This window comes from Sphaerodactylus townsendi, linkage group LG03, assembly GCF_021028975.2.
Source record: "Sphaerodactylus townsendi isolate TG3544 linkage group LG03, MPM_Stown_v2.3, whole genome shotgun sequence".
Taxonomy (NCBI): Eukaryota; Metazoa; Chordata; class Lepidosauria; order Squamata; family Sphaerodactylidae; genus Sphaerodactylus; species Sphaerodactylus townsendi.
Genome location: NC_059427.1, coordinates 89259917 through 89286462, shown reverse-complemented (window position 1 = coordinate 89286462; position 26546 = coordinate 89259917). Strand labels below are relative to the sequence as shown.

Here is a 26546-nt window from a genome sequence, read left to right as displayed (position 1 = left end):
ATGTACAGTTCCCCCCTCTCTCCACACGCACGCCAAAAAATACAGAAATTAAGATTTCAATCTTTTCACCATGATGTCTTCAGTTTAAATACTGGTGTCAATTTCCCCTGATATGAAACTTGTGCATTGAGTATACATGGACCGAAATTATTAGAATCCCTGGGAAGTAACTAACTTTTTTTTTTTAAATTCCTTTTATGCAACATTTTCATCTCAATGGGACTAAAGAATTATAAATAAAAAATAGATCTTATGATTCTTTCAAAATTGATATAGCCATACAATAAATAAACAGAAAGACATAAGATGTCTGCAGTTATACCACAGATATGTCTCTTGTTTTCTCTCGTGCTTTTTTACCAGTCATCCTTTCCTTAAGAGACACTGGAGGAGCTGCTCTGAAACAAACTGCTATTTATATATTATATATTATATATTATATATTATATATTGTACAAACTGCTTGTATTTTTTACAGTGGAAATCGATACAGAAAATTAAAACTTCAAAAGGACCATAAGTATCCAATTCATATTTAGATATGCCATCAGTTTTGTTTTGTTTTGTTTTCAAGCAAGGCAATAAAGAGAGCACGAGTATTATTTAAGGGCATTTGATAAAAGTTTCACAACTTTTTAAATATGCATCCCCCTTATACTTAAAAAATATATATACATAGCTAAGCACCTCTCTAGATCTTTCAGAGGGAATGCATTCATTCCTCTATACCCTTCCATGTAGTTTCTTTCTATTTTTGCTTTTCAATTATGAAAAAGAAAAGTAGGTGAAGCAGGAAGTATCTGTAATTGGCTTCTATGCATAAGCATGGGAGAGCATGTTCATGTGTGAGAAAGGGAACAAGAGAAGGGGACTTGTCGGCCCTGAAGAATATGCAGCAAACTAGTTGTTATTTTCAGAACAGACTAAGTGAATATAAGGACATGCCATCAGGCAGCAAGGGAAAGAGAGCTGCTGGTGTTCCCACTGGCAAAACCCATTATTACTGTGCCACTGCCCAGCTAAACATCCAGTTGCTTAGATGGATGCTCAATTACCAGACCACTATGTGCAATTACACTGTACTTGCATACAGAACAATACTTACAAATGAGCTGATAAATTTCCAATGAACTGACCTTGTTTTTCACAAGAGCATTAGCCTTACGAGATGGCCACTGAGCTACAAAAACAGGAGCACGAGTGAACATTTTTTATAGTACACAAACATTTTCCTTCAGTCAGTCTTATATGTAGTGGCAATACAGATAAAATAGAGAAGTCAAGACACAATGGCCATTTCTGCACAGTCAATAAAACCATTGTGCTGTTGGTGTTATTGGCATCGCTGCTGGAATGGAGTGTTCGCGTGGCCAGGTGCTCCATCAACAGCTAGCATATCCACTAAACTGCAGCACTTCGCACGGCAGCGCTTTGGAAGCAGCGTTGTGATGTTCCCATTTGCGGCTGCGCCACAACGTTGTCACATTGGTCAAACGTCACGGGTGCCCAGTGGCAGGATTGGTCATGGTCCCAGGCCTGATGTATTGGCGGCTCCATCCCCTATCTCCCTGTCAGCATCTCTCCATGAAGCTGTGGGCTGTCCCTGCCTGTCCAGCCAGTGACAACAGAGACCGTGGGGCTCAGGCTCAATCTACACAGGTGAGCCATGGACCCGGGAGAGGTACTCGAGGAGAAACTGTTTGAGGGAATGTGGCAGCAGGATGAATTGTAGGTGGCGGACAACACCTTTGAGGGCTGCAGCGGGCGGCTGTTGGGGCAGCTGTGGCTGGCTGCCACCTGCTGAGCTGGGAGTCACCAGGCACTCTACATCTGTGGTCCAGAAGCCCTACAGGCATACAATACAATGCTGGTTCACCCTTGCATGTGGCTCCTGCACACCCTGCTGCTGGGTGCCCAGAGCAGGGCCTGGTGGGAGATCCTTGTGATGACTATCTGGACTTTTTCCTGCCGCAATGGAAGTTTTTCAGTTAAAACTACTGCCACAATTACTTTACGGAGCTCCAATCTGGGGAGCAAAAACCGCTGAGAAATTAGAGAGTGTTCAATCTTTGTTTTTTCGTCGTTTATTGGGTCTTCCCAACTCAGTCACGTACCAAGTTCTTTGTTTAGAAACCGGAGCCAAGACGATTTTTTCCCGGGTTTGGCTTTCTTTGTTTAAATACTGGCTTCGGGCTTCTTCATTTTAGAGGCCCCTCCCGGGCAGTCTGGATATATATCTCCTGTTGGCTTAACCACTTCCACTCCTAATTCCTGGCAATACACCAAAATTACTCAATGCACAAATAAACAACATAGGTGTATCTTTTGACCAACTCCTACTGATGGACGAAAGACAGGCTTTCGGAGTTTTGAAACAACGTACTCTTGACATTGAAGGGCAGCTTCTCACAGCTGGAGCCTGCAGAACTTGTTCTCCCACATTTTATGGCATTTCACCACCATTGCTGTGTTTTATGGCTAAATATCTGGAGTAATTTTAATCAACTCCATCCTCCGTAGATATCTTTATGCTTTGCTGCGGTTTAATGAGCTCACCGACTGCCCAAACAAGAGAGCAGATATCATGGCATCCCACAGGGGAGAACATGGACTTTGTTCCCTGCTAATGTAGACCTACCCGAAACAACTGAAACCACGTGCTCCTTCATTGTAAAAAGATTTGGCAGTCTATGCGCTGTTGCTTTTTCTCGAGGCCATCTTGAAGAAATTTTCAGTGAGATCAGACAAGGAAATAGTTTCATACCTTTTGGCTTTGTGACCAATTCATCCCTCTACCACTCACTGAATCCAGTTGCCAGGTTTTTAACAAAGGCACTTGGATCAAGGGTGAAACCTTTGTGTAAATTTTAGTCAATTGGTTTTAACATAATTTGCATTTTACCACTTTTTATATGCCATTAAAGGCATATTTGTATATGCCATTAAAGGCATATTTGTATTTGTTTGACTATCTGGACTGAAGAGGAGTGGATGGCCAACTTCAGGATGACAAAGGCCATGGCCATGTAACGCGCATGCACCCTTCGGCCACACCTAGAATGACAAGACACCAACATGTGGCCTGCAATCTCTGTCGAGATGGCCTTGTGGTACCTGGCAAGCATCAACAGTTACCAGGAGGTGTCCCAGCAGTTCAGAGTCAGTATGGCCACTGTGGCAGAATACGTGCTGGAGTTTTGCATGGCCGTGGAAGTTGTCCTGTTTGGCAGGCTGCTCCGGTTCAGCAGAGGGATGGAGGAGGTGGGTGGAATTTTGGGTATGCGCAGCATGTTCGTGCACCTGGTCCTGTGCACACCCTGAGAGGGCCACTGGGGGGAAGAGGGGGCATGTCCTTTAGATAAGGCAGACCCCTGACAAACCTCTCTCTTCCTCCCCCACCCTCCCTGACCACGCAGGTGATGGCTGGCTTCGCTAGCCTCGGATTTCCGCACTGTGTTGGAGCTATAGACGGATGCCACATCCGGATCTGCCACCCCACTGGGGCCCCAGGCCAGTACATCAACCACAAGAATGTCTCCTTCAAGCTGTTGTGGGCAACCTGTGACCGCACGGGGATGTTCATCAATGCGGAGATGGGCTATTCCAGCCACAACGATGCCTTCATCTTTCAGGAGTCACACTTCTGCCAAGCCATGGACATGGGCATCTACCATCCCTCCCATGGTACTGGCAGATAGCGCCTTCCCAGCTGTATGTGCCACTGTGAAATAAAGTACTTTCCATGCACTGGTGGCATGCACTGGTGTGTGTGTGTGTGTGTGTGTGTGTGTGTGTGTGTGTGTGTGCGTGCGCGCGCACGCGCGTGTGGGAATGAGGGGAGCACCAGGATGGGAGGGAGGGGGGTTCATTGTAGCCCTGATCCAGCGCACTGACGCAGGCCCATGGGGTCATGACACCGCCCCTGCAGTGGCCCCTAAACTCTCACAGCAATCACCAGCTCCCCTGTGTCACAATGCAGGCCTGTTGGCATTGAATTGCCACAGGCACCAGGCAAGTAACCCAGGCCCCTTATCACTGCCCAGATATTGTAGCTCCAACCATGGTGCCCACAAGGCATGGGGTGTACTGACAGGCGGAGGAGGTGGCCTTGCTCTTCCAGATGATACGTGACCGGGGCCATGCTGGGCTACTGATGGGCAACACCCAGCTACCCAACCATCAAGTCTAGTGGGCCATGGCATGGGCCCTGGAGGAGGCAAGATTCATGTGGACTGTCTGCCACATCCAGACCAAGTGAAAGGCTCTGAAACAGGCCTTCTACAGTGCCTTGGAGGCATGGGGTGGCATCCCCTTCTGCTCCGCCTGGCTGCCCCATTTCACTGCCCTGTGGCAACTCTGGCAGCTGGCTTGGCAGCCACGCTGGGCTAACTGCCGGCCAGGGGGTGAGTGCTCGTTGCCCTGTGCCTCTGGCCAACCTGCCATGCCAATGAGGTCCCACACCCACAGGGAGTCAAAGAGCAATTCCGCATAACATATTTATGAGTTGCAATAATTGTAAATGGATTTGTTTCCCATTTTTAAAAAGGGAAAATGATTCATTTATAATGATTGCAACTCATTATACATATGTTATGCAGAATCGCTCTTCGACTCTCCTCTTCAGATCTTCATACAGGCCACTCATTTTGGACCTTGCCCATTGTATCCTGAAACAGTGTATGTGCAGGACACACACCCTTTTGTCACTTATTAATATTTGTAAGCTGGCAACCCAAAGATATAAATACTTCATACAAGGAATAACTGAATCCCTTCCTGTTCTAATGCGTTGTCTCTTTTTTGCCATTTTTGAAATACATTTAAAGCTAACTCTGTCATATTCGCTTTATCAAAATTAATTTAAAAATTAAGTAAATTTTAAATTACAGGGCTCTTTGCTCATTTGTCTTCTTAAAAAAACCCGAGAACAGGGTTTCTGGAGAACAGGGAACTCTCAGAAATGTGTGGCCACTCAGGAGTCAGTAGCTATCTGCGGCAAGGGATGGTGGCTCACCAACATCCATCTAACCACTCCTTTCCTCCTTGGCAATGGCTCAGAAGATATGGATCTAATGCAGCCTAGGTGGGAGCACCAATTTCTTCTCACTGTCCAGTGGCTACTCAGGTGCCAGGTAAATCTGCAGAGGTGCCAGTCATAAAATTGTTTGCGTCCAACTGTTGCAAACTTTAAAAAATGTAAACAATGAGCCATGTGTTTTATTGAGCCCTCAATAACATGTAATGCTGCCAATATCTCTCCCCCCCCCCTGAAACTCCTTTTTGCAAGGCTAAAAATATTCACTGAGGATTTGGAATGCTTCTCTGTGTTACACCCTGGATGTTGAAGATTAGATTCCAACTAAATAAACAGCATAATTCACATTATGTTTTAAAGTGTAAAGTTCATTGTGAATTTTGTTTAATTGTTCTATGATTCACTTAAGCAAAAAATCCTGTTTTACTATGGTAAGACACACAGAGATTTGAAAGGAAGAAGATGAAATTTCTATTCTGTTATTTATTGTCTTCTCCCACAGGGTTGCTGTAGATTTCAACTCCCTTTATAAAACTGCTCTTGTTAGATTTTACTTTGAAATTACCCTTTTCTATCACTTTTCGCACATGACTCTGTCTCAGGCTTTTCCCCTTTTTGATTCTTTTATGTCAGTTGATGAAAGTACTACTGAAGACTCATGTAAAACTCATGACTAATTAGGAAATTGATCTCTAGCTTGTCACCATTTATGAAAATATTTAAGCTCCTTTATGACAAATTATTTGAGCCGGCAAACTGAAAGACAAGTAAAAGATGATTTCCTCCTTCTCTGAACAATTAATTTGTAGCCTACAAGTCGCTTCGCCATTTTTTTCCAAAAGGGAAAATCTGGACATTAAATGAACACCATTCATGCATTCAGGTAAAAAAAAAAACCCTGTTGGCAAGAACTGCAGGTCTGGCTTTGTAAATGTGGTACAATAAACTACAATAGATTGTTGAACTGGTCTTCCTGTTTCCCCTTTTTTCTTTTTCATGGTGTAGTGGTTAAGAGCAGGTGGATTCTAATCTGGAGAACCAGGTTTGATTCCCCATTCCTCCTCCTGAATGGCAGAGGTGTATCTGGTGAACCAAATGTGTTTCCACACTCCGGTCGTTTCTGCACGGCCACGATTGGGGTTGGGTCGGCATACACGACGCCGACCCAACCCCCCTGGGACCGTTTGCACGAACCGTCCCAGAAACAACCGGGAAGACGGCGCTCCGCAGCGCCGTCGCCCGGTCGACCTACTGTTGCTGCGGCCGTCTGGCGCGTCGCTGAGGCCTGGGGACACCCCCCCCTGCCCTGCGCGACCGCTCCAGCATCGCAGGGCAGGGGGGCGTGTCCCCAAGCCTCGACGATGCGCTGGAAGGCCGCAGCGACGGTAGGTTGACAGTTAAAAGGGGGGGAGGGCGCCTTTGAGCCGCTGCTGTTCGCACGGCAGCAGCTCGAAACTGCCGTTTTCCGTAAACCTCGCTAGGAGAGCGAGGTCGGAAAATGGCGGCTTCGTGCCGCTCGGGAGGTGCGAGGGCGGTGCAGCTGCGCAGCAGCTGTGCCCCCTGTGCGAACACCTCCTCCTATATTCCTGCTGGGTGACCTTGGGCTAGTCACAGTTCTTCAGAAGACTCTCATCCCCACCTACCTCACAAGGTGTCTGTTGTGGGGAGAGGAAGGGAAAGGAGCTTGTAAGCCACTTTGAGTCTCCATATAGGACAGAAAGATGGGGTATAAATCCAAACTCCTCTTCTTCCTCCTCCTCCTTCTTCTCAATTTTCAAACATGAGGAGCCAAAAACATTTGTTGTTTTAAAATGCTGCTTTCTTTTTTTCTTTTTTTCTTCTTTAAAAAAACACTTTTGCTGAATTACAAGCATTACTGGACATCCCACTTTTTACATTATACGTTAAAAGCATGAAACGTAAACATGTAAAGCAATAGACTTTTATTAGAACAACATTTGCTGATGTAGATCTATGAGGTTCAAACTTCCAATCCACAGGAACATATTTCAAGTCTATTTCTATTTCTAGGAAATTCGTTATGCATTTACAGCATATTCAGAGGTATGTGTATGTTTTAGAATGTACTCTCAGCTTAGGTCCAAATAAGTTTTCTTTCTCTTCAACCAAATGGAAAGTATGACTGGCACATTCCTGATGTTCTCCCATGACTGCAATATGCAAGGTGAAATCAAAAGTCTAATCAAGATGTTATTCAGACAACTTGTTCAACATTGCTGAACTTTTAATGGAAGAAACCTGATAAGTGTCTGAAAAAACTCATGTTCCCTGGAATATAGTTTAGAATATCATGAATGTAGATGTCTGCAATGTAAGAATATACACCTGCAATATAAGAATATATAATAGGATCATAATTGAATTTGCAACTTCATTCAAATCCCACCACCATACACTCACATTGACCAGAGAATACATGGATGTAGCAGTAGTCTATCTTAGAAGGAGCAAGGAACATTAACTGACCCTTAGGAAATATTTTCTGAGGGTAATCATACTGAAAAGCTAGATTTGAGTCCAGTTTCATCTCATGGAAGAACAAGATTTTGGGGGTATAAGCTTTAGAGTATTAAATCTCTTTTCACCAAGTAGCTTATGAAGGGAGCTTTGACTCTTGAAAACATGCAACTTGAGTGTCTTAAGGGTTGGTATTTAGATTTAATCATTCATCTTACTGGTCGTCCACATGTTTGGGATTCCTACTTTTAATACAGACCTTTGATGGAACCAGCATGGATAGTCAGTTACATGTCTTTCTTTGGCATCATGCTTCCCCTCTTTTTGTCACACACATTGTCCAGTATTTGCTGATGTCTGGAATATTTGTGTCACACCATGGGCATTCCATTATTGATAGTTACTGTTATAGGTCAAGAGTTACTGTGGCTACCTGAATGTGCTAATTACTCCCCTAAATAAACTCTCTCTTATACCATCATATTAAAGGTCTCATTACTTCATCCACACTTATTCTAAAAATTTCATAATTTTGTAAGTCAGGCCTCATTACTGCCTATCTGTGTCATTGCCCAAAATTAATGCATTCTTATAAGTAAGCATATAGCCAGGAGCTCCTTTTGCCTGTTAGTGAAATGCAGCAGAAATAAGGTAGCTTCAGTGTGCTCAAGTTACTCTTGTATGAATCTAGGATGAAAAAGAATAATAGACCCCATTCATCTGGATGTGTTTCTAGGGTTCATGTATTCCTAAAGTATATGCAGTAACAGTTACCTTGAATACTTTCTAAACTGAAAAGATAAACATCTTTGAAAACAAAAAAGTGTTATTTACATTGTCTCAATTCATTTTCTTAACCAAAACATTGCTTTCAAAATTAGGTGAAACAGAGATAAAAATACATTATTGAAGAACATTTTAACACAAAAGAATCACATTTTTTTCTTAATGAGACAGGAAATGATTGTCTTTGCAGTACCAAATCAGACCGAATTAGTAAACACATATGATTCAATGTCCACAATAATAAAATATTGCATAGATAGGAAAATACCAAAAATTGGGAAAGGTTAAATATATACTAAAAAGGGGTTTGTATGCAGAAATATTCAACTATATGATCCAACAGTGTGGAACTAGTTCAGTCCAGACACAGGTTTACAACCTCACAAGGACTATGCCTTAATACATTTCTTTGCAATTTGTATTCCATAGATATCCATTTCAAGTTATAATTAGCTAAATTTATCTTATGCAGTCATTCCATTTTATGTTCATTGACACAGTCTGGCAGATACCAATGGAAATTAGAAGTATTTGAAAAATGGCTACTTATTTGTAAACTGACACATGTGTGTTGGGTTATAATTGGATTGGGTTATGGAGAAACAGTGAAGCCAATACTATGCAAAGTCCTTGAATAAAATTATTTTGATGTATCTTTGATCAAATGTCATTTATCTCTATGACTACTAAAATAAATCTTATTAATATAAATTCCCCAGATAGATCTGTTGTAACAATTATTTAATGAAACTCTTGCATTCTACAGAGTGTTGCAAGTTAAAACTAATCCCAGTAACCTGTGATAATCTTTCAGTATTTGCTATCTGTATGATGGCTCAGAATTTTGAAGATCATGCTGCTTTCATTTTTTTAAAATAATAGTCTAGGATATTGATGAATTGGGTACAACTTTTACATAAGTCATATGGATAGTGAATCACATAGATGACCATCACAGGATGTGCACAGTGAGTATAAAGAACAGTACTTTAAATGGAAATAAAGTGAGTTCACTAATTCTAAGCACAGAGGTGCAGGATCCTAATCGTAGTGGATTTGAATCGGTTTATTTTCTTTCCAGGACTTCACAAATAGCAGATTATCAGCCCTTTCATTTTTGGAGATTTTTGAACTAGTACAGTTTTGACCTCAAGCAAGCTTCGGTGTCTTGTTCCTAAATCTGTTCTTTTGTGGTTTAGACTACTTTAAGAGTGTTTAAATCTCATATTTAAATGTGCATTGGTTTCAGCCATTGTCTACTATACCAGCTACAAGGTTCTTAATTCCATCTCCCTGCTGGTTTTACTGGCATAAATAGGTGCTCCAGATTGGCAAAATGAGATTTTTCAAATATTTTTTCCACACAGTGCAAAATATGTTTAACATTGTCAGAACCCAAAGAAACCTTATCAATAAAATCCAGCAAAATAATCCATAATGAGGAATTTGTTGCACACAAAAATCCCACAATTCTTCAAGTGCAGCATATTTCCCAAGCATTGATTAATAATGTACATACTAAGTATAAGTGATAAATGATATCCCCTACAACTTCAAAACTGCTAAAACCAAACACAGATTCAGACTGAATACAGTCCCAAAAATGTGAGAATTCTGCAATAGAAAAGCGAGTTCCACGAAACAGAGTCTATGGAAGATCTGAAACAAGATCTGCAACAATTAAAGCAGTTACAAGGAACACAAAATGAAGATACTGGATTGGATGATGTGATGAATGCAGACACTTAGTTGCATTCAGGCAAGTAAAATGCAGCCTCAAAAGGTTAACATTAGAACTCCATGTAACTGGCTGGAGGAAAGTGGGGAGAGTTCTTTAGCCAATGCACAGGAATTCTGAGAGAGTTCTGAGGAGTGTTGCTCAAAAAGAGGTCTGAGTAGTGATAGAGCTCTGTGGAGGGCTTCTATTTAGTCAGAGTAGGTAATAAAACAGGAGAAAAAACAGACTACTGCATACTCCGGCAGTGTCCGGAAGGCTCAGTGGGACTAAAGAAAAAAAGATATCTTGTGTCACTCACAGCAGAAAGCTGCAGCCTACAATAAACTATAAATACCCTTGGCTGACTTACCTGATTTTAGTTATTTTGTAATTTTTTAAAACCTTGCCAACATCTTTCTATGTTCCTGTAAATAATTTTTTTCACTTGTTTAACTTTTTGAAAACACAAATGCCTCTATTGCCTTTATTCAGTTTCGAAAGCCTAACATGAAAAAGAAAGGGGTTGTTGGGAATTTGACATCTAAAATGTGTTTCCTTTGTCTCAGCTGAGCAGTTTATTGTTATTTTATTTTAGACCACTCATTTATGTATGGTGAGGAATAAATATCCATTTATGCTACCTCAGTGCCAAATGCAGTTGATGGCTGTTCAGTGAGCCCTCACAGTGACAGTTTTAATTTTGGCAGGAAAACTGCTGAGAGATCCTTGCCAGGCCAGGACAGAAAAAGTCATAATAAATGACAAGGACCTTTAAAAATTAGAAGCCAAATTATGGATTACAGTGTGTAACATGGAATATAAATGGAGCTAAGGTTCCACAAAAAGAAGAAAAATATGTCATTATTTGAAAAAGTTGATGCAAGATATAATTTGTCTACAAGAAACCCACATTAGAAACAAGGATAAAAATATCTGTCTTTTACATATTTATTTGCAAGAAGATTTCATCTCCACCCTTATTTAAAAAGTGTAGTGTCATATATAAAATTACATTAACAGAACAATCCAGATGCAGGGGAGATGGTGCAGAAAGGCAGCATGACACTATCTCCAAGGGGCTCTGAGCAGCGCAGGCAGGAGGAAAGTTCAAAATCCTTCCTGTCACCTGAAGAGCCCTATCCAGGAAACAGATTTACACCACCGTGTTTTAGCTGTAAGTCTGATGGCCATCCTAAGTGTATCCCTGACAAAAAAGCCCATTGGAAGTAAATTAAAAGCGATTCCATCCCGCATATACCCTCAGAACACCCCAGCTGTGTCGGGATGTAGGAAGATACTGATGGAGCTCTAGGGGATGGACTCTCTTTCTGGTCTGGTGCTGTGGAGCTCTGCACACCTCCCTGCCTCCCACTTTGTCCTCCCTGTCAACATCAGAATTGGGCTGCCTGATCCCAAACTAGTATTGATTGAGGATTTGTAGGATTGGAAGTGAATTTACTTGGGGCTAAAACTACAGTGTTGAAACTGAAGATAAAGGGGCATTTTATAAACATTTTATTCATAAATATAAAAGCTAGTGCTTTCAGGGAGATTGGAATGGAGTAATATTACAACAAATAGAGATTTTCTGAAAACAATATTAAAAATACACAAATTGCTGAAAACTTTCTTTGATTTGCTGGGCAACCTGAGTTGATATTTGGAGACATAAAAAACTGAAATTCAAGAGAGTACACCTATTTTTCAGAAAGACATATATCTTTTTTGAGAAGAGATATGATATTGTTTACCAGAGACGTAGCTACTAAGGTATTTAAGGTAGATTTTTTTTTACAAAATAGATTTTCAGATCATAATCTTGTAAATTTGGTTTGTAAAATAAAATCTAATATTTTCAGATGGAGATTGAATGAATCTTTACTTCACATAATTGTTCAGGACTGTATGAAAAACTTAATTTAAATGAAGGAATGGACTTGAGAGTGGTTTGGGATGCAAGAAAAGCCCTTGCTAGAGGTTATTTGGTACAACATAATTGAAGTTAAGAAAAAAAAAGAAACAAGAAGATACAAAGTATTTTAGGCCATTTCCGCGCTGACGTTTCTCCATAGCAATCTGGATGGCCTGGCGGGCGGTAAAACGCTGGCAGCCCCCCAGGCCGCCCGTTCTCGGGCACATGGTTCATGCAGCGCGACCTGACTCCGCTTCCCTGATTCCCCAGGGCGGCATCAGGGTCAGCTTCTAACAACAACCCTTTAAAAGGGTTGCTGTTGGGAGAGGAAGCCGTTTAAATGCGGTTGTTGCTGGGGAGGAAGCGTCTTCCGGTGCGCTGTCGCGAACCGCGCCGGCGGGAAGCGTCTCTTCTCGTCAAATTTCCGATGTTCCTCGCCCGTCGCCTGCTGGCGTCGCCAGCCCCTCGCCATGTTGTTCAAGCCTGACATACGCCGCTGGTTGCCGCATCGTCCTCCACACTCCAGGGGTCGGAGGGCAGCGGGCGGGGCTTAGACGGCCAGCAGGCTAATTTAACACGAGGACATCGTGAGCTCGGACGGAGGAAGCGTGGAAGAGGCGGCTCCGTCGCGGAGCACGCCTCTCCTGCGGCGTCTTCAGCTATAGCCTGCAATTTTCGCCACGGCTTGCGTCTTGGCGCATAGCATTCCGCCCCCACGCCGCCAGAACTCTTGATGGCGTGGGGGCGCGAGGTGGCCGTGCGGAAACGGCCTTAGAGATTTATAAAAGAGGACAATTTTTTTAAATGCCAAGCGGAATTTTACAACAGCTATCTATGTTAACAGTAAGGTCCCTTCCGCACACGCAGAATAATGCGTTTTCAAACCACTTTCACAAGTGTTTGCAAGTGGATTTTGCTATTCCACACAGCTTCAAAGAGCATTAAAAGCAGTTTGAAAGAGCATTATTCTGCATGTGTGAAAGGAGCCTAAGAGAAATTGAAATAAAATTCAAGTACGCAAAGTAAAACAGTGTTGAATTTGCAAACCAGGGAAATGATTAACATGTAAATTGAGAAAAGAAAGGGGGAAAGGGATGTTGAAATAAAGAAAATGTTTTAACAGATAATGTGAAGATTCAAAAATATTTCATAATTATTTATAAACTTTTAGTAAGGCCAAGAGGTTCTCTTGTTAAAAATACATATCTTAGAAAGCAAAACTTACCTAAGATTACAGAAGAACAGGGACATATTATGAATGTTTCTATAACAGTAAGATTAATGGTAAAGGCTACAAAAAAATTAAACCAGGAAGGGTTCCTAATCTAGATGGTTTGCTGGGATTGTATTAGAAGTGTTTTGAAGATGCATTTTACATCCTTTACATCATTTACAAATACAAATTCCATCTTGCAAATTCCATCTTGCAAGAATTCCATCTTGCAAGGAGTCATGGAAGGAGGCTAATATAAATCAATACCTTAAAAAGGACAAGATCTAACTTTGACAAGAAATTACAGACCAATATAATTATTAAATAGTGACTATGAACTGTTTACTATGGATTTTTAACAACAATTTTAGCTGATAGATTGAAGATAGCTCTACAAAACTTTATCCATGGAGATCAATTTTTTTAACTTAAAAGACAGCTACAGAACAATGTTAAAATTCCATTGGATATCTTGGAATATTTGGATATCTTGGAATATTGGATATCTTGGATATCTTGGAATATTGGAATTGGTTAAGATGGCTAACAACCCTATCCATGAGTCGGCCCCCCAGCTACAGCACTATATCCATGTCTGGCTGCCACCCTGCAAAAGGCCTTCCAGTGGTGCAAGGAGGTTTGAAAAATTGAACAGCCTCCCTGCCACTGAAAAGCCTTTATTTACTGTAATGGATGTCACCTAAAAAGCTGGTTAAAATCTAAATTGTGGCCCGCAGGCAGAATGCCATCACGAGCCAGAAGGGAGTTGCCTAACATCTGCAACTCTCCCAACCCTTCTACACTGACAGGGGTGTTGAGACACTCACCATATTCAGCACTGCATCCCAGTGGTGTCAGGACTAAGTTTCAGTTTCGTTTCTTCAAGTTCCCTGGTTCCCGCCGTTCCAAAGGACCGCCCACTCACACCCACACCCACACACCTCCTCTCACACACCCTACATATACTGGAACTGAGGGCAAGAACCCTCAGTTCCAGCACCCTGTAGCTAGGGCAACACAGATCAATAAAGTTCGTTCCTTTTTATAAAGTCATGGGGGCTTGGTTAAGATGCTCCACCTGGCCAGGAGGTAATTCTGGTAGCCCTCACTGCACAGGGATGTGGCCGATTATGTCACGAGGTGCCCAGTTTGTGCGACAGCAAAAAACGTCATGGGATGGCAACCTGGCTTGCTGCAGCCACTTCCCAACCCCAACACCCTGTGGCGCTGCATCTCTACGGACTTTCTCACCAACCTCCCTGTCAGCAGGGGGAAGTCAGTCGTCTGGGTGGTGGTAGATCTTTTCTCGAAGCAGGCCCACTTTATCCCCTGTAGGGGTCTCCCCTCAGCCCAGAAGCTGGCCCGACTATTGCTGACCCACATCTACCAACTCCATGCCCCCCCCGCAAAATCATTTCTGACCGCGGGCCTCAGTTTGTCTCCCACTTTTGCATTCATGGGACTCTTGGGGGTGGAGTTGGGGCTCTCCTCCGCCTACCACACGGCAACTGATGGCCAGACCAAATGGATCAATGGCATCCTCAAACAGTACCTCCGCTGTTATGTCAACCAGCATAATGACGATTGGGCAGCCCACAACGCTGTCCACTCCAGTACGGGTTGGAGCCCTTTCAAAGTGGTTTATGGGCATGACAAGGAACCTTTCCCTCTGGAGGGGCCACTACCAGATGGATGGACCATCGGACTGGGTGAGTGGATCACCTCCCTGCGCACTTCATGGAGCAACACCCTAGACTCCCTGGCCAAAGCCAAGGCGGACTACAAGCGCTTCACCAACTGCAAGCGCAGACTGGTGAATTATCAGGTGGGTGACTGGGCATATCTATCAACAAGGAACTTGCGGGGTCTGTCGGGGACACACAAGCTGGGTGGACGATTCATTGGACCTTTCCGCGTCTCTTGAGTCATCAACCCAGTTGCGGTGGAACTCAAACTCCCCCAAACCCTTGCCCGAGTCCACCCAGTATTCCATGTCAGCCTTCTAAAGAAGGTGGCCCCCAGCAATGTGTGGCATCTGGAAGCCCCTCTGCCCGAAGTGTACATAGTCAACGGAGAAATGCACCAGGAGGTCGCTGCCATTGTGGACTAGCGGGTACATAGGGGGACTTTGTAATACCTAGTCGAGTGGAAGGACCTCCTACCTGGATATAATGAATCAGTTGCGGTTCAACACATTGCAGCTCCGCACTTGCTCCGTGCTTTCCACCGAGTGTATCCGGACAAACCGGGGGGGAGGGGGCCTGAAGGGGAGCAGGATGTCAGGACTAAGTTTCAGTTTCATTTCTTCAAGTTCCCTGGTTCCCGCCATTCCAACCCATTCACACACCCACGCCCACACCTCCTCTCACACACCCTACATATACTGGAACTGAGGGCAGGAACCCTCAGTTCCAGCACCCTGTAGCTAGGACAACACAGATCAATAAAGTTCGTTCCTTTTTATAAAGTTGACTTTGTTTGAGTGTGTTCAGTCTTACAAGTGGAGGAAAGGGTGGTTGTGGCTGCATGCTGGAGAGGTCACCCCTTTGCAGGGGGAAGTGGCCCAAGGAGGGCAAATCTGCCAGGAGGCCAGTGCGCCACTCCCAGAAGCAATTTCATCCCTCCCCTTTGCAGGGAACTCTAAGCTTACTCCTTGATTAGAGAAAAAAAAACTTATCTAAGTTTATCAATAATTCCTGATAGACTTTTTTTAAAAGAAAAAAATGATGATTTGGGGACTAGGAGAACAAGAAAATGGATATAATGTGTGAATTAGATTAAATAAGCAATAGTAATAGAGAATTAATTGAACTTAACTTTCATAATTGCAATTAGGGAGCAAGTGGTAAATCTTTAATAGTGTTTATATTTGGTGCAGAAGAAATTGGGAGCCTTCCCTTTCAACTCATTTTTCTGTTTGTCATTTCTGTCTGATTGTCTTTTTTTAAAAAATTATATGAAATAGAAACTGCCAAAGCAAACCAAAACATTTTCATGGATCAAAGCTGTAAAATTATAAAGCACAAATGAACCTGAGTTAATTGATCCAATCTTTCATGCTATGCAGATTTTCTGGAATGTAGGCTTGGCTGTAAAACCTTCAGAGAAAGAGATTCCCCAATTTCTTCATGAAACTCAAATATTGGGAGATTTTTTTGAGAGCAAGGGAATTAAAGGAATGCATATGATTATTTTGTTCCTCCATAGTCTAAATGGAAACTTTGTTCTGTAAGTCAAATCAAAGGATTCTTAGCTGTTATACTGAGATTCAAGTACAGAAGATGGAAAACAGAACCGATGAACCACAGAGTGCAGTTTTAGAGATTATTTTGCTCCCTTCCTCCTTTTTCACATTTTATCTTTGGCATGCATATGTGTTTGGCTGTCATATGTCGGATGATCCCATGCCTTCATGCTACATCAAGAATATATATGGAGAAAAGAGAAAATTAACAAAATATTAAAAATGTAGTTTCAAATACAGCACTGAAGTCAAGCATATCTGAAGAAATTTGCCAGGCTTTCTTATGGGCATGTTTATTGGAGGTGGGGTTCTCCTCCCCCCAATAGACTATAGGGCTATCACACAAAATTGCTTATAATCCATTCTTTGGGGAGGCTTCGAATAAACAGGCTGTTTAATAACACTGTTGCACAGTATATTTTAGAGCCAGTGTGGCTAAAAGGCAATTGCTTCAATCACTTTGAAGCGACTGCAATTTCTTCCCTCAGGAGTCTAACTATCATCTTTCAACATTGCCTCAGTTTGATGCACAGAGGGAGGGGGACGAAATCTCCTTGTTTGCTATGGCATGTTTGAAGTTTAGCTATAGCATAGCTTACAGGAGAAACAAATCAATGTGGGTAAACTAATGAATTATTTCCCATTTTATTACTTTGCCATATGATCTTCTTTTAGTGTTGCCGAATTTATTGATGCCTAAGTCTGATAGCTAAAACACGATATAAAAGTATCAATTAATATTTTAGGACTCTTATAATTTTACCAGATAGATAGCAAGGTTAGATGTAGATAAAGCAACATACTTCCTGTTGACCATTATGAAGGGGTGTCCAAATGAAGCATTTTTAGCAATAACAAAGCTCAATAAGTAACTTAAAACCAGAACAGGTTTATGTGCAAAGATGTTGGATAAGTGCACACAGATACAAATTTGCCAGTGTTATAAAAGAAAACTATGTGGATATAAATTTATATCTATAATTTTATTTACAGGAATAAGAAATGTGCCTCTGTCCATTTGTTTATTAGATATAGAGAACCAGGGACCTGCAAGAACCTTGCAAGGAGGGGGCATCTTCTACACGTTTGTATCCTTTCCTCTAAAGATCTAAAGATATGTAGGAGTGAAGAGGCCATGGGCAATAGAAATGATACAGCAGGGCAAGAAACAGGAAGTAGTCAGCAACAGGGAGGCGGCGGCGGGGGAAGCATTCAATGCAGCATAAGTTAGTGAGGGGGAATAAGACTAGGTGGGCTGGCAGTGGACAGAAAGAAGAGGTCCAGAGCAAAGCTGTGCCCACTGACAAATCTATCCCACTCTGGCAGTGAAGCAAAATTAAAATCATGCTGTAAGTGGATTTGCTTGCCACTGAGAGTGTGGAAAGTTAAATACGTCCATATAAGAAATCTTGCCCTGCAGAAGTGAGGAGGTCTCTCTTGTCCAAGTCTATCACATACCCTGCAGCTGTGGAATGGTCTACATAGGAACCACAAAACACAGCATTCAAACTCATATTAAGGAGCATGAAAGACACTGTCGGCTTAACCATCCTGAAAAATCTGCAGTTGCAGAACATGTCTTAAACAAAACTGGGCATAACATTTTATTTGAAAACACTGACATTCTGGACAATTCAGAAGGTTACTTTGTCTGACTGCACAGGAAGGCCATTGAAATTCACAAACACCAAGACAATTTCAACAGGAAAGAAGAGACTTTGAAAATTAGCAAAGCTTAGCTACCAGTACTTAAAAACACCAAAAGCAAACCCCAAAGGCATGCTAAATTCATGAACAATGGACTCCACCCAAACACGGGATTTGCATTCACCTATACTACTGCTGCTGCAGGGCATGAAAATGTGAATCACTACCTGGACTGATAAGTCCCACCCTCAATACAATACTATCAACCAAATCTTTGCATAACAAGTTCCACCCAAACACTTATTGATTGGTTCCTCACCCTGAGACATGGACAATATATACCCCCCCTAAACATTTCCTTCTCTCTGGACACAGTGTGTAACAGACTTCCCTCTGTGATACACCTTTGAAGATGCCAGCCACAGATGCAGGCAAAACGTTAGGAACAAGATCCACCAGACCATGGCCACACAGCCCGGAAAACCCACCAGAACCAGTTGAATCGGCCGTGAAAGCCTTCGACAATACAAAGTGCAATAAGATTTACTAAGTGCATTACCCAATTACCCTGTTTCCCCTAATATAAGACATCCCCGAAAAATAAGACATAGTAGAGGTTTTGCTGAAGTGCGAAATATAAGGCATCCCCCGAAAGTAAGACGTAGCAAAGTTTTTGTTTGGAAGCATGCCCGACAAACAGAACACAGAAAAATAAGACATCCCCTGAAAATAAGACACAGCGCATCTTTGGCAGCAAAAATTAATATAAGACACTGTCTTATATTCGGGGAAACACGGTATTTGTGGCTTGGGCTCCTAACAAAGCCATGATATTAACTTCAAATAAAGTGTAAAGAATGTGTATATTGTACTTTACTAGATGCTAGTGCTCCTTAAATAGGCAATGCATCTTCTGCAGTGTTATAATGTATTGTCCTGACGCCTGATATAATGAGCCAAGCTGTCATATATGGACATCATTTTGTAGGAACCCTAATAAGTATTGAACTGTAATTTACAAGAGTCTTTAAGTTCAATGTTAATGGCATATTATTAATTCACACTGTGTTGACAAGACATAATCATTGTGATTGAATACATGTTTTCCTTCTCTTGACACATTTGTATTGCTAATTGACCTGCCCACATTGATTATATTATAAAGTGCTGGAAGATCTCAATATTTTTTTCACCAGCCAGAACATCTCATTGCCAGCTTTTACCTCCTCCTCCCATTATCCAATAATATAAAGGTTCAGTCAGAAATAAATTGGCTAATTTTTAATGACCTCCAATCAACTTTTATTTTAGAGGCCCGACTCAATAGCAGTCATCTGAAAGTGTTTAAGATCCTTCTCAGCTGGACTACAATCTTTCCCCGTTACTATATTTTCCCACTTGAATTAATAAGGAATATCCTAGACTCTAATTTATCCATAACTAATTTTATTTCTTTTTATTGTGTTATTTAAACAGAATGCTGGTCCTTTTAATTGCCCTTTCTATTTGACTCTTAGACATAATCTGCTTTCTCTTTTACTCGCTAACAAAGAAGGCTTATCTGAACATCAAAAAAATTTGTACTTATTGGAAAGCAATTCTAGGGAAGTTATTGAGAAAGTTGGCAAATTTGTATACTCTTTTTCAAAGCTTAGAGCATATTAACATTTTATTAACAACTTGATAATCAGTTGTTATAGATATAGCTCCTTGACCTGTCTACTTCTTCTATAAAATTACTAACACATTATTTTTTCATCCACCATTTAATTGTATTCTTTTTATAGTAATCTATTTTATTATGCCAATAAAGGTTTTGTTGTTGTTATTGTTGTAACAGCAGACATGTGCAGGTCCAACAGAAAGAGGGAGTTAAACCTTCCATCTGAACATTTTCCAGACCTGAAATTTCTGCACAGAGCTGCATATAACTCTTGGGTACTACAGTTTGATCTGAATGTGGGAAAATAATGTGTGTGTGTGTGTGTGTGTGTGTATGTGTGTGTGTGTGTGTGTGTGTAAGGCCTGGGCTACACTTATGAGGTATCTATAGCAGCATATGCATATATGAATTATGCCATTATAGTTGGATATTGGCAAGCTGAGATTATTTCAGACATCATTCAGTCTACTTTCTACTCAGATGCCATTGATTTACCATATACAAAACTCAGCTAGCATCCAAAATCTCAACCTTGTAGCAATTCAAGTAAGAATGGAAATGATAAAATGGTTTCACTGTGGGGGAAAAACAGAAAGTCCACCAGCCTTGCAGCTCCAATCAGTTACAGAAGAGTCATAAAAGTTTTAAAAATTTAAAGGCAGCTTGACAAATTGAACAGTACAGCCCGTCAAATCCCAAAGATCATTATCATACTTCCTTCAAATGCTGCACAGTACAGATGCTGAAACAGACCTAACACAACAACTTGGAGACAGAAAACATTAGGATAGAATAGGATATCACTGAACTATTCTAATAATTAGATTGCAAAGCATGCTGAATATTTTAAAATATTTTGAAATATGTTGCCAACATTTAAAAAGGAAGGCCAATTTAAAAATATTAGGAGCTATTAGGAGTGTATTAGTCAGCACCTGATACAAAAATGTTAAATATGCAAAATGGCATTTTACCCTCTTTCTTTCTTTCTTTCTTTCTTTCTTTCTTTCTTTCTTTCTTTCTTTCTTTCTTTCTTTCTTTCTTTCTTTCTTTCTTTCTTTCTTTCTTTCTTTCTTTCTTTCTTTCTTTCTTTCTTGGCGAAAAGGCTGCATGGAGTGCCTTCCCAGGACACCTTTTGTTGTATCCTCAGGACATCTTATTTCAACAGTACAAAATGGACCCTCAACATTAAAAAGATACCTTGGGCTAAACCACTGCATTTGTTATCCTTCCTTGTTGCAGTCCATTCCTTCCTTTCATGAAGAAAGTAAGGCTTCCTTTGAAGAAAATCTTCCTTATCCCAGCAATCTCTGAAAACACTTCATATTATTTTTAAAAAATTGATCACCTGTGTGTGTGTGTGTTTGTATTTGTGTGTTTGTGATTGCATGTGATGAATCAATCTACCAATTGCTTTGATACACACTGGGAACCAATGTAGGAGAACTTTAATTAGTACTACTACTATTAAAGGAATTCCTGAAGGAGAAGGTGACAAGGAAGAGCATGGCAATCCAAGCACTAACAGTGCAATCTCAAGTCCATTCATTTCAATGGGTTTAGACTGAAGTAACTCTGCATAGGATTGCACTGTAAGCTACATAATATGCTTGTTTACTAGTTGCCTCTGGATCTACTGCTTTGATCAGAGTTATATGTGAGTTTCTAGAATCTCATTTAAAAAGCCATAAAAGCTGATTTTGTTTACAAAGGGCAACATAGGTGGAACAGGGAGCTTTCCCCCTAATCCCAAAGAAATCCAAGTTGGAGGTTCACATACATTTGGAGCTGTATAGCCCACACAAATTTGAAGATGCAAAGTCCATACAATCACAACTTGACACAGATTTCTCCACAAACATTCATTTCCTAGGATAATGGCTGGGAAAACCTAGCACCTGATCCCTTGCACGGATCCTATTGAAAGTGAGAACTGCCATTGCCTGAGAAATCAGGAGACTCAATGGCAAGCAGGTTGGCTATTGCTTACAGTATTCAGTAAGCATTCAATCACAACTCCCCCCCCCCCCACACACACACATTTTTAGGAGAAGGTTCATAATGCCTAAAGTGTCTCAATTTGTGTTACCATTCTAGAGAATCAAGGTAACAACCAAAAAACAAATATTTTTGTATATTCTTCTGCTCAAGAATTTCAAAATGCACACCCCTAGATTGTAATACAAATGAAACAACATTTCAATTTGCATTCATATAGTGATGGCATTCAGCATAGAGCAGGATCAAGTCACCATTACTGATATAAGCTCACCATTAATTGGCTTTCTTGGACTATGTATTCATCAGTGAGCAGGTTCTATTTAATTTAAAATTAGTTGTGTTAGTATGTATGTTTGTACTGCCACTGTAACTACACAGCTTGTTGCATTTATTATTCAATGACATTCATTATAATGGTGCATACTCATAATTTACTGGATTGAACTAAAATTCCCAAGGAAAAGCATGAAAACAGGTAAATCAATCCAACCCACACAAAGAAAATGGTTATCTTTGGGAGCCAGGCAGGCAGAAGCAAAAATAGCCAGTCTGAAATTGGAGAAAGACAAGCAACACAACCAAGTAAGATTCATGCAACCAAGCAAAACACTTCTTTTTTTCTTGTTACATGCATCAGGGACAAAGATAGAGGAAGAACCCAATCAACCCAAAGTACTCCACGGGGCTGAATGGATTTACGCCACCCGTTTGGTGATGCAAGTCTGGGGTTGAAGCCATGGCATCTGCAGTGCAATAGCTGGGGTGCAAGCTGACTATAGTTGGATCCACCCCTGGGAATGTTCTGGCCCCCCAGCACTTGCGTCCAATTGGATGCCAATGCAACCCAGAACAGCCCACCTCCTACTTTGTCAGGGGATGTAATTTCATGAGTCAAAACTTCGTAACCATACCAGCTATCGGACGAAAGGAGCTTTGACTTTCAAAAGCTCATACCCTGAAAATCTTATTGATGTCTCAAATGCTACTGGAATCTAATCTAGCTGTTCTAGCATATGATAAATAGTTAATAGTGCTTCCAATATAACATGCTTAGAAGTTCTATGATATATATGTCTCTGCCACTATATTTGCAAAGGTCATAAATGGCTATATAACACAAAGGGTTGGAAAGGGCTACAGAACAGAGAGGAATGCAGAAAACTGCATATTTATGCACTTAAAGTGTTAGGACATATGCCAATATCGCACCTGCATTGTTCTTCAACTGAAAGAGAAAAATATTCTCGTTAGTTCCTGACTTTAAGATGGAACTGGTATTTTCACAGGAAGGAAGGTCTTCAGAAATACATATCCAGTGGACATCCTACAATATAGCCCATATGCATTCAGCAATGAACTATGGTTTATTATGTGCTTAACTATCCAATAATTTTGAACACTTCTTACTAATTTTGACCTATGTGTAATTTTGTGCACCTGTCTCACATTCACTGCTTATTTTAAAACCACTGAACCACAAATACTTTTAAAGGGCTGTTGCAATTTAACTTATATTCACATTGACTTTGAAAACCCATTGATCCAAATATGCTCCTCAGTAACTCCATGTCAAGTTTTTACAGGCAAGGTTAATTCACTTTATAGCTTTCTTAATGCACAAGGCTTTATGTTTTACTATGTATTTATTACATCAGACAGGATGCAATGAATTAAATAAATGTGCAGTGCAAACAGATCAGGATGAAAACTGAGCTTAGTATTCCCTCCACTCCAAAAAATCTCAAATTGCAACACATGTTTACATCCTCATTTTTGTTTGCATTTGAAAAGGGCAAAGAGTGATTTGGAGGAAAGTCCAAATAATATAGCAGAACATGTCCTTCATGCCCATGTAGCACAGTAGACAATTCATGTCCTCCATGTCCAAGTACAATAGCAAACAATATTATTGCTCATGTAAGCGCTGATTAACAGCACAAAAAAGACTTCTGGGGGATGTCTTAGAAAAAGGCAACTGTCTCTTTTCACTCTGCACATAAGATATCTAGGAGGCTTCAGGCTGCTTTTCAGACAGTAAAGATGTCAGAGGGAAAAAATGATCCATTGGTTACTTACTGTGAAGGGGCTGGTAGGCAAGGAGGACATCTTGCTGGGTGGTTTCCCAACCCATTTTCAGGGAGCCAGGAACTCAAATTCTGTCACTCCCTGTAGAAGTCTTGGGTGACCATCTCAGCGATTCCATGGAAAGAGGCTGTGTACTCAAAGAGGGCTTATGATGCTTTTGAGCAGCTGCCCTAGTCTGAACTGCAGAAGACCTGGTAAGGGTCTCTTTAGCAGGCAAAAAAAGAGCGGGTTGCCGTTTTAAAGGAGGCTTTTTTGGTGGGAAAAAAAGGCGCTGAGATTAAAAAGTGAAAAAATCAGAGCTCCCTTTTCCTGATCAAAACGCAGAAGGGAAGGAAACACGGAGGAGTGAAACACACACCAAAAAGACTAAAAACAAAGGCAGAGAAAGAGAAAATCACAGCTAGCTAGGGAGCCTAAGAAAAGCACTGCTCTCCTTGCTGAGGCAGGAAAAATACTGGAGGACAAGATGGTTACCCAAGCCTTCTACAGGAAATGACAGAAACTGAGTTCCTGCCTCCCTGAGAATGGTCTGGGAAACCACCCAGCAAGATATCCTCTACCTCCAGGAGGATGGCTGTTGCCTACCTAACCATTTTGCTCTCTGATCAGTTTCACCCTCAGCTTGTGCCTGACATTTTGAGTGCAGCTGAAGGGACTCTCCCTGCTGCCATTTGCTGAAGGTTGCACCATGAAGTTTGATCTGTGGGCTTCGATTCTGGGTGCCTTTTCAGCCTGAAAAAGTACATAGATGTACTCAGCTAGTCCTGCTGATTCCGGCAATATATTATTTACATTTAAAAATGTGGGTTTTTTGAGGAGCTATTATTTTATTTTTGAGGAGCTATTTTTTATAAATAATCTTAGCAATAAAATAATCTTAGACAAATAAGATTAGATAATCTTAGACATAAAATAATCTTAGGTGCTTGGAATATGAGTCTGCTGCCCATTGAAAAAGCATTTGGTTGTCCTGCTATCTGCACACTGACTTAGTTTTTGTGTTAGTTTTTCTAAGTCAATCCACAGAGGGAAGGTCTTTTCAGAGGGTGGCAAACCCATCTTCCGAGCACCTAAGATTTCCTTATGTGTGTCTGCATAGCTACGAATATAGCTCCTTGAACATAAAAAAAAGGGAAATTATATATTGTCAGAACTGGGAGGACTAGCTGGATACAACTATGTAATTTTTGGGGTGAAAAGGTGCCCAAGATTGGAGTCTGTAGAGCAAACACCCTGGGACAACCTTCAGCAAATGGTGGCATGGAGAATCCCTTCAGCTATACACAAGAGGGCAAATCCATCAGTGCCATTTCCAGAGGACAATTCCCCCCCTCCCTCATCTGGATTGGGCCATTAGAGATTTTCCAACTTTTTCCAGCAGGCTCTTTCATAGCAGTGACAAGGGCTCTCAGCCAGGTCACCTGGTACTGAAAAGAATAATGAAAAGTATGCAGTAATTATTTCAAAAGGGAGGGCTCATGGCAATATGAACCAATTATTCAACACCTCTGAATCTCTAAGAATATCTGAGACTGAACCATAAAGGCCTGGGAGTGGGCAAAGCAGTAATATAATTCATTGTGACCACACCATCATCATGGTTGAAGCACAAAACATTAAGCTACAGTCAATTATTTGTCTGTTTCAATCTAATAGTGGGATTTGTCTGCTCAGGCAACAGCAAGAGAATAGGGAAGGGGGAGGAGGAGGAGGAGGAGGATTCAGATAACGATTTGACTCTTCAGCTGTTATTAAATAAAAGCTGTTGCTGAAGACACTATCATTGCTGCACACAGTTGACATACAAATGCAAATTTGGATCACACAGTAATTTTCTAGTACAGATGACAAGCAAGACACTAAAACCACAATGGTACAGTTTAATACTCAATGCTAAAACAAGCCAACAGCTGTCAAGATTACTTCCATCAAATCCCAGGGAGTAGAGGGGAGGAATTTAAACAAAACACCTTGCTTCTTGTAAGTAGCAAAGAATAACATGCAGAGATCTACCATAAAAAAAACACTTGCCACTAAGAATGAAACACAACAAGAGTCCAACAATCAAAGTCATCAACAAAGCAATCTAAAGCAATCTCTTAATATTCCTGACAGCAGTTTCACCATATCTGGGGAAAATCCCTACATTCTTTCACCACTTTACATCTATTTCTTTCTCATATCTTCAATGTAGGTGGAACTAGAGAGCAGATTGCCTCCCTTTCTTAAAAAAAACCCCATTACCACAATTTCAAAGTATGGAGAAAATTATAATAACAATTTTCTTATTTACTTGCTGACACATGGAGTTGTACATGATTGTACACTTTTACAAAACTCCAATTCTGACACCCCAAACAGAAGCCATATTAGAAAAAATATATAGTGGTATCACTTACGGAATGCAGTGTACAGTTCTTGCAGAGTTAGGTAACCATCATTGTTATAATCATCAAATTGGAGAAGCTGCTCTGGTGTACAATCCAACAAATCATCTCCCAGATCTTCCCTTCTCATCAGCTAAAAAGAAAAAAAAGATAGCATTATTAATATTTGTGAATAATGTTAGTATAGTTCTTTTACTGGAAGATGCTTGAAAACTGAACAGTAGGATCATAATGAAAGGAAGGAAATGGACAATAACAACAGCATAAATTTGACAAACACGGACCAAGCAAGTATTTGGCTACTAATGTTCATAACACTCATGAAATCAGCTGAGTTATCATAGTCATGGTGAGGGAAGAAACAGCTCAACATACAGA

The 26546-nt window shown here is 41.0% G+C and overlaps 1 protein-coding gene across 3 annotated transcripts in view; it reads right to left on the bottom strand.

Annotated features, from left to right (window-relative positions):
- The window catches only part of FSTL4 (follistatin like 4), a 556321-nt gene that overhangs the window by 196282 nt on the left and 333493 nt on the right, over window positions 1-26546 (bottom strand). For all 3 annotated transcript variants that reach the window (XM_048488274.1, XM_048488276.1, XM_048488275.1), the window contains exon 6: window positions 26181-26301. In XM_048488274.1, the coding sequence (XP_048344231.1) occupies window positions 26181-26301 (121 nt within the window). The remainder of the gene's footprint in view (window positions 1-26180; window positions 26302-26546) is intronic.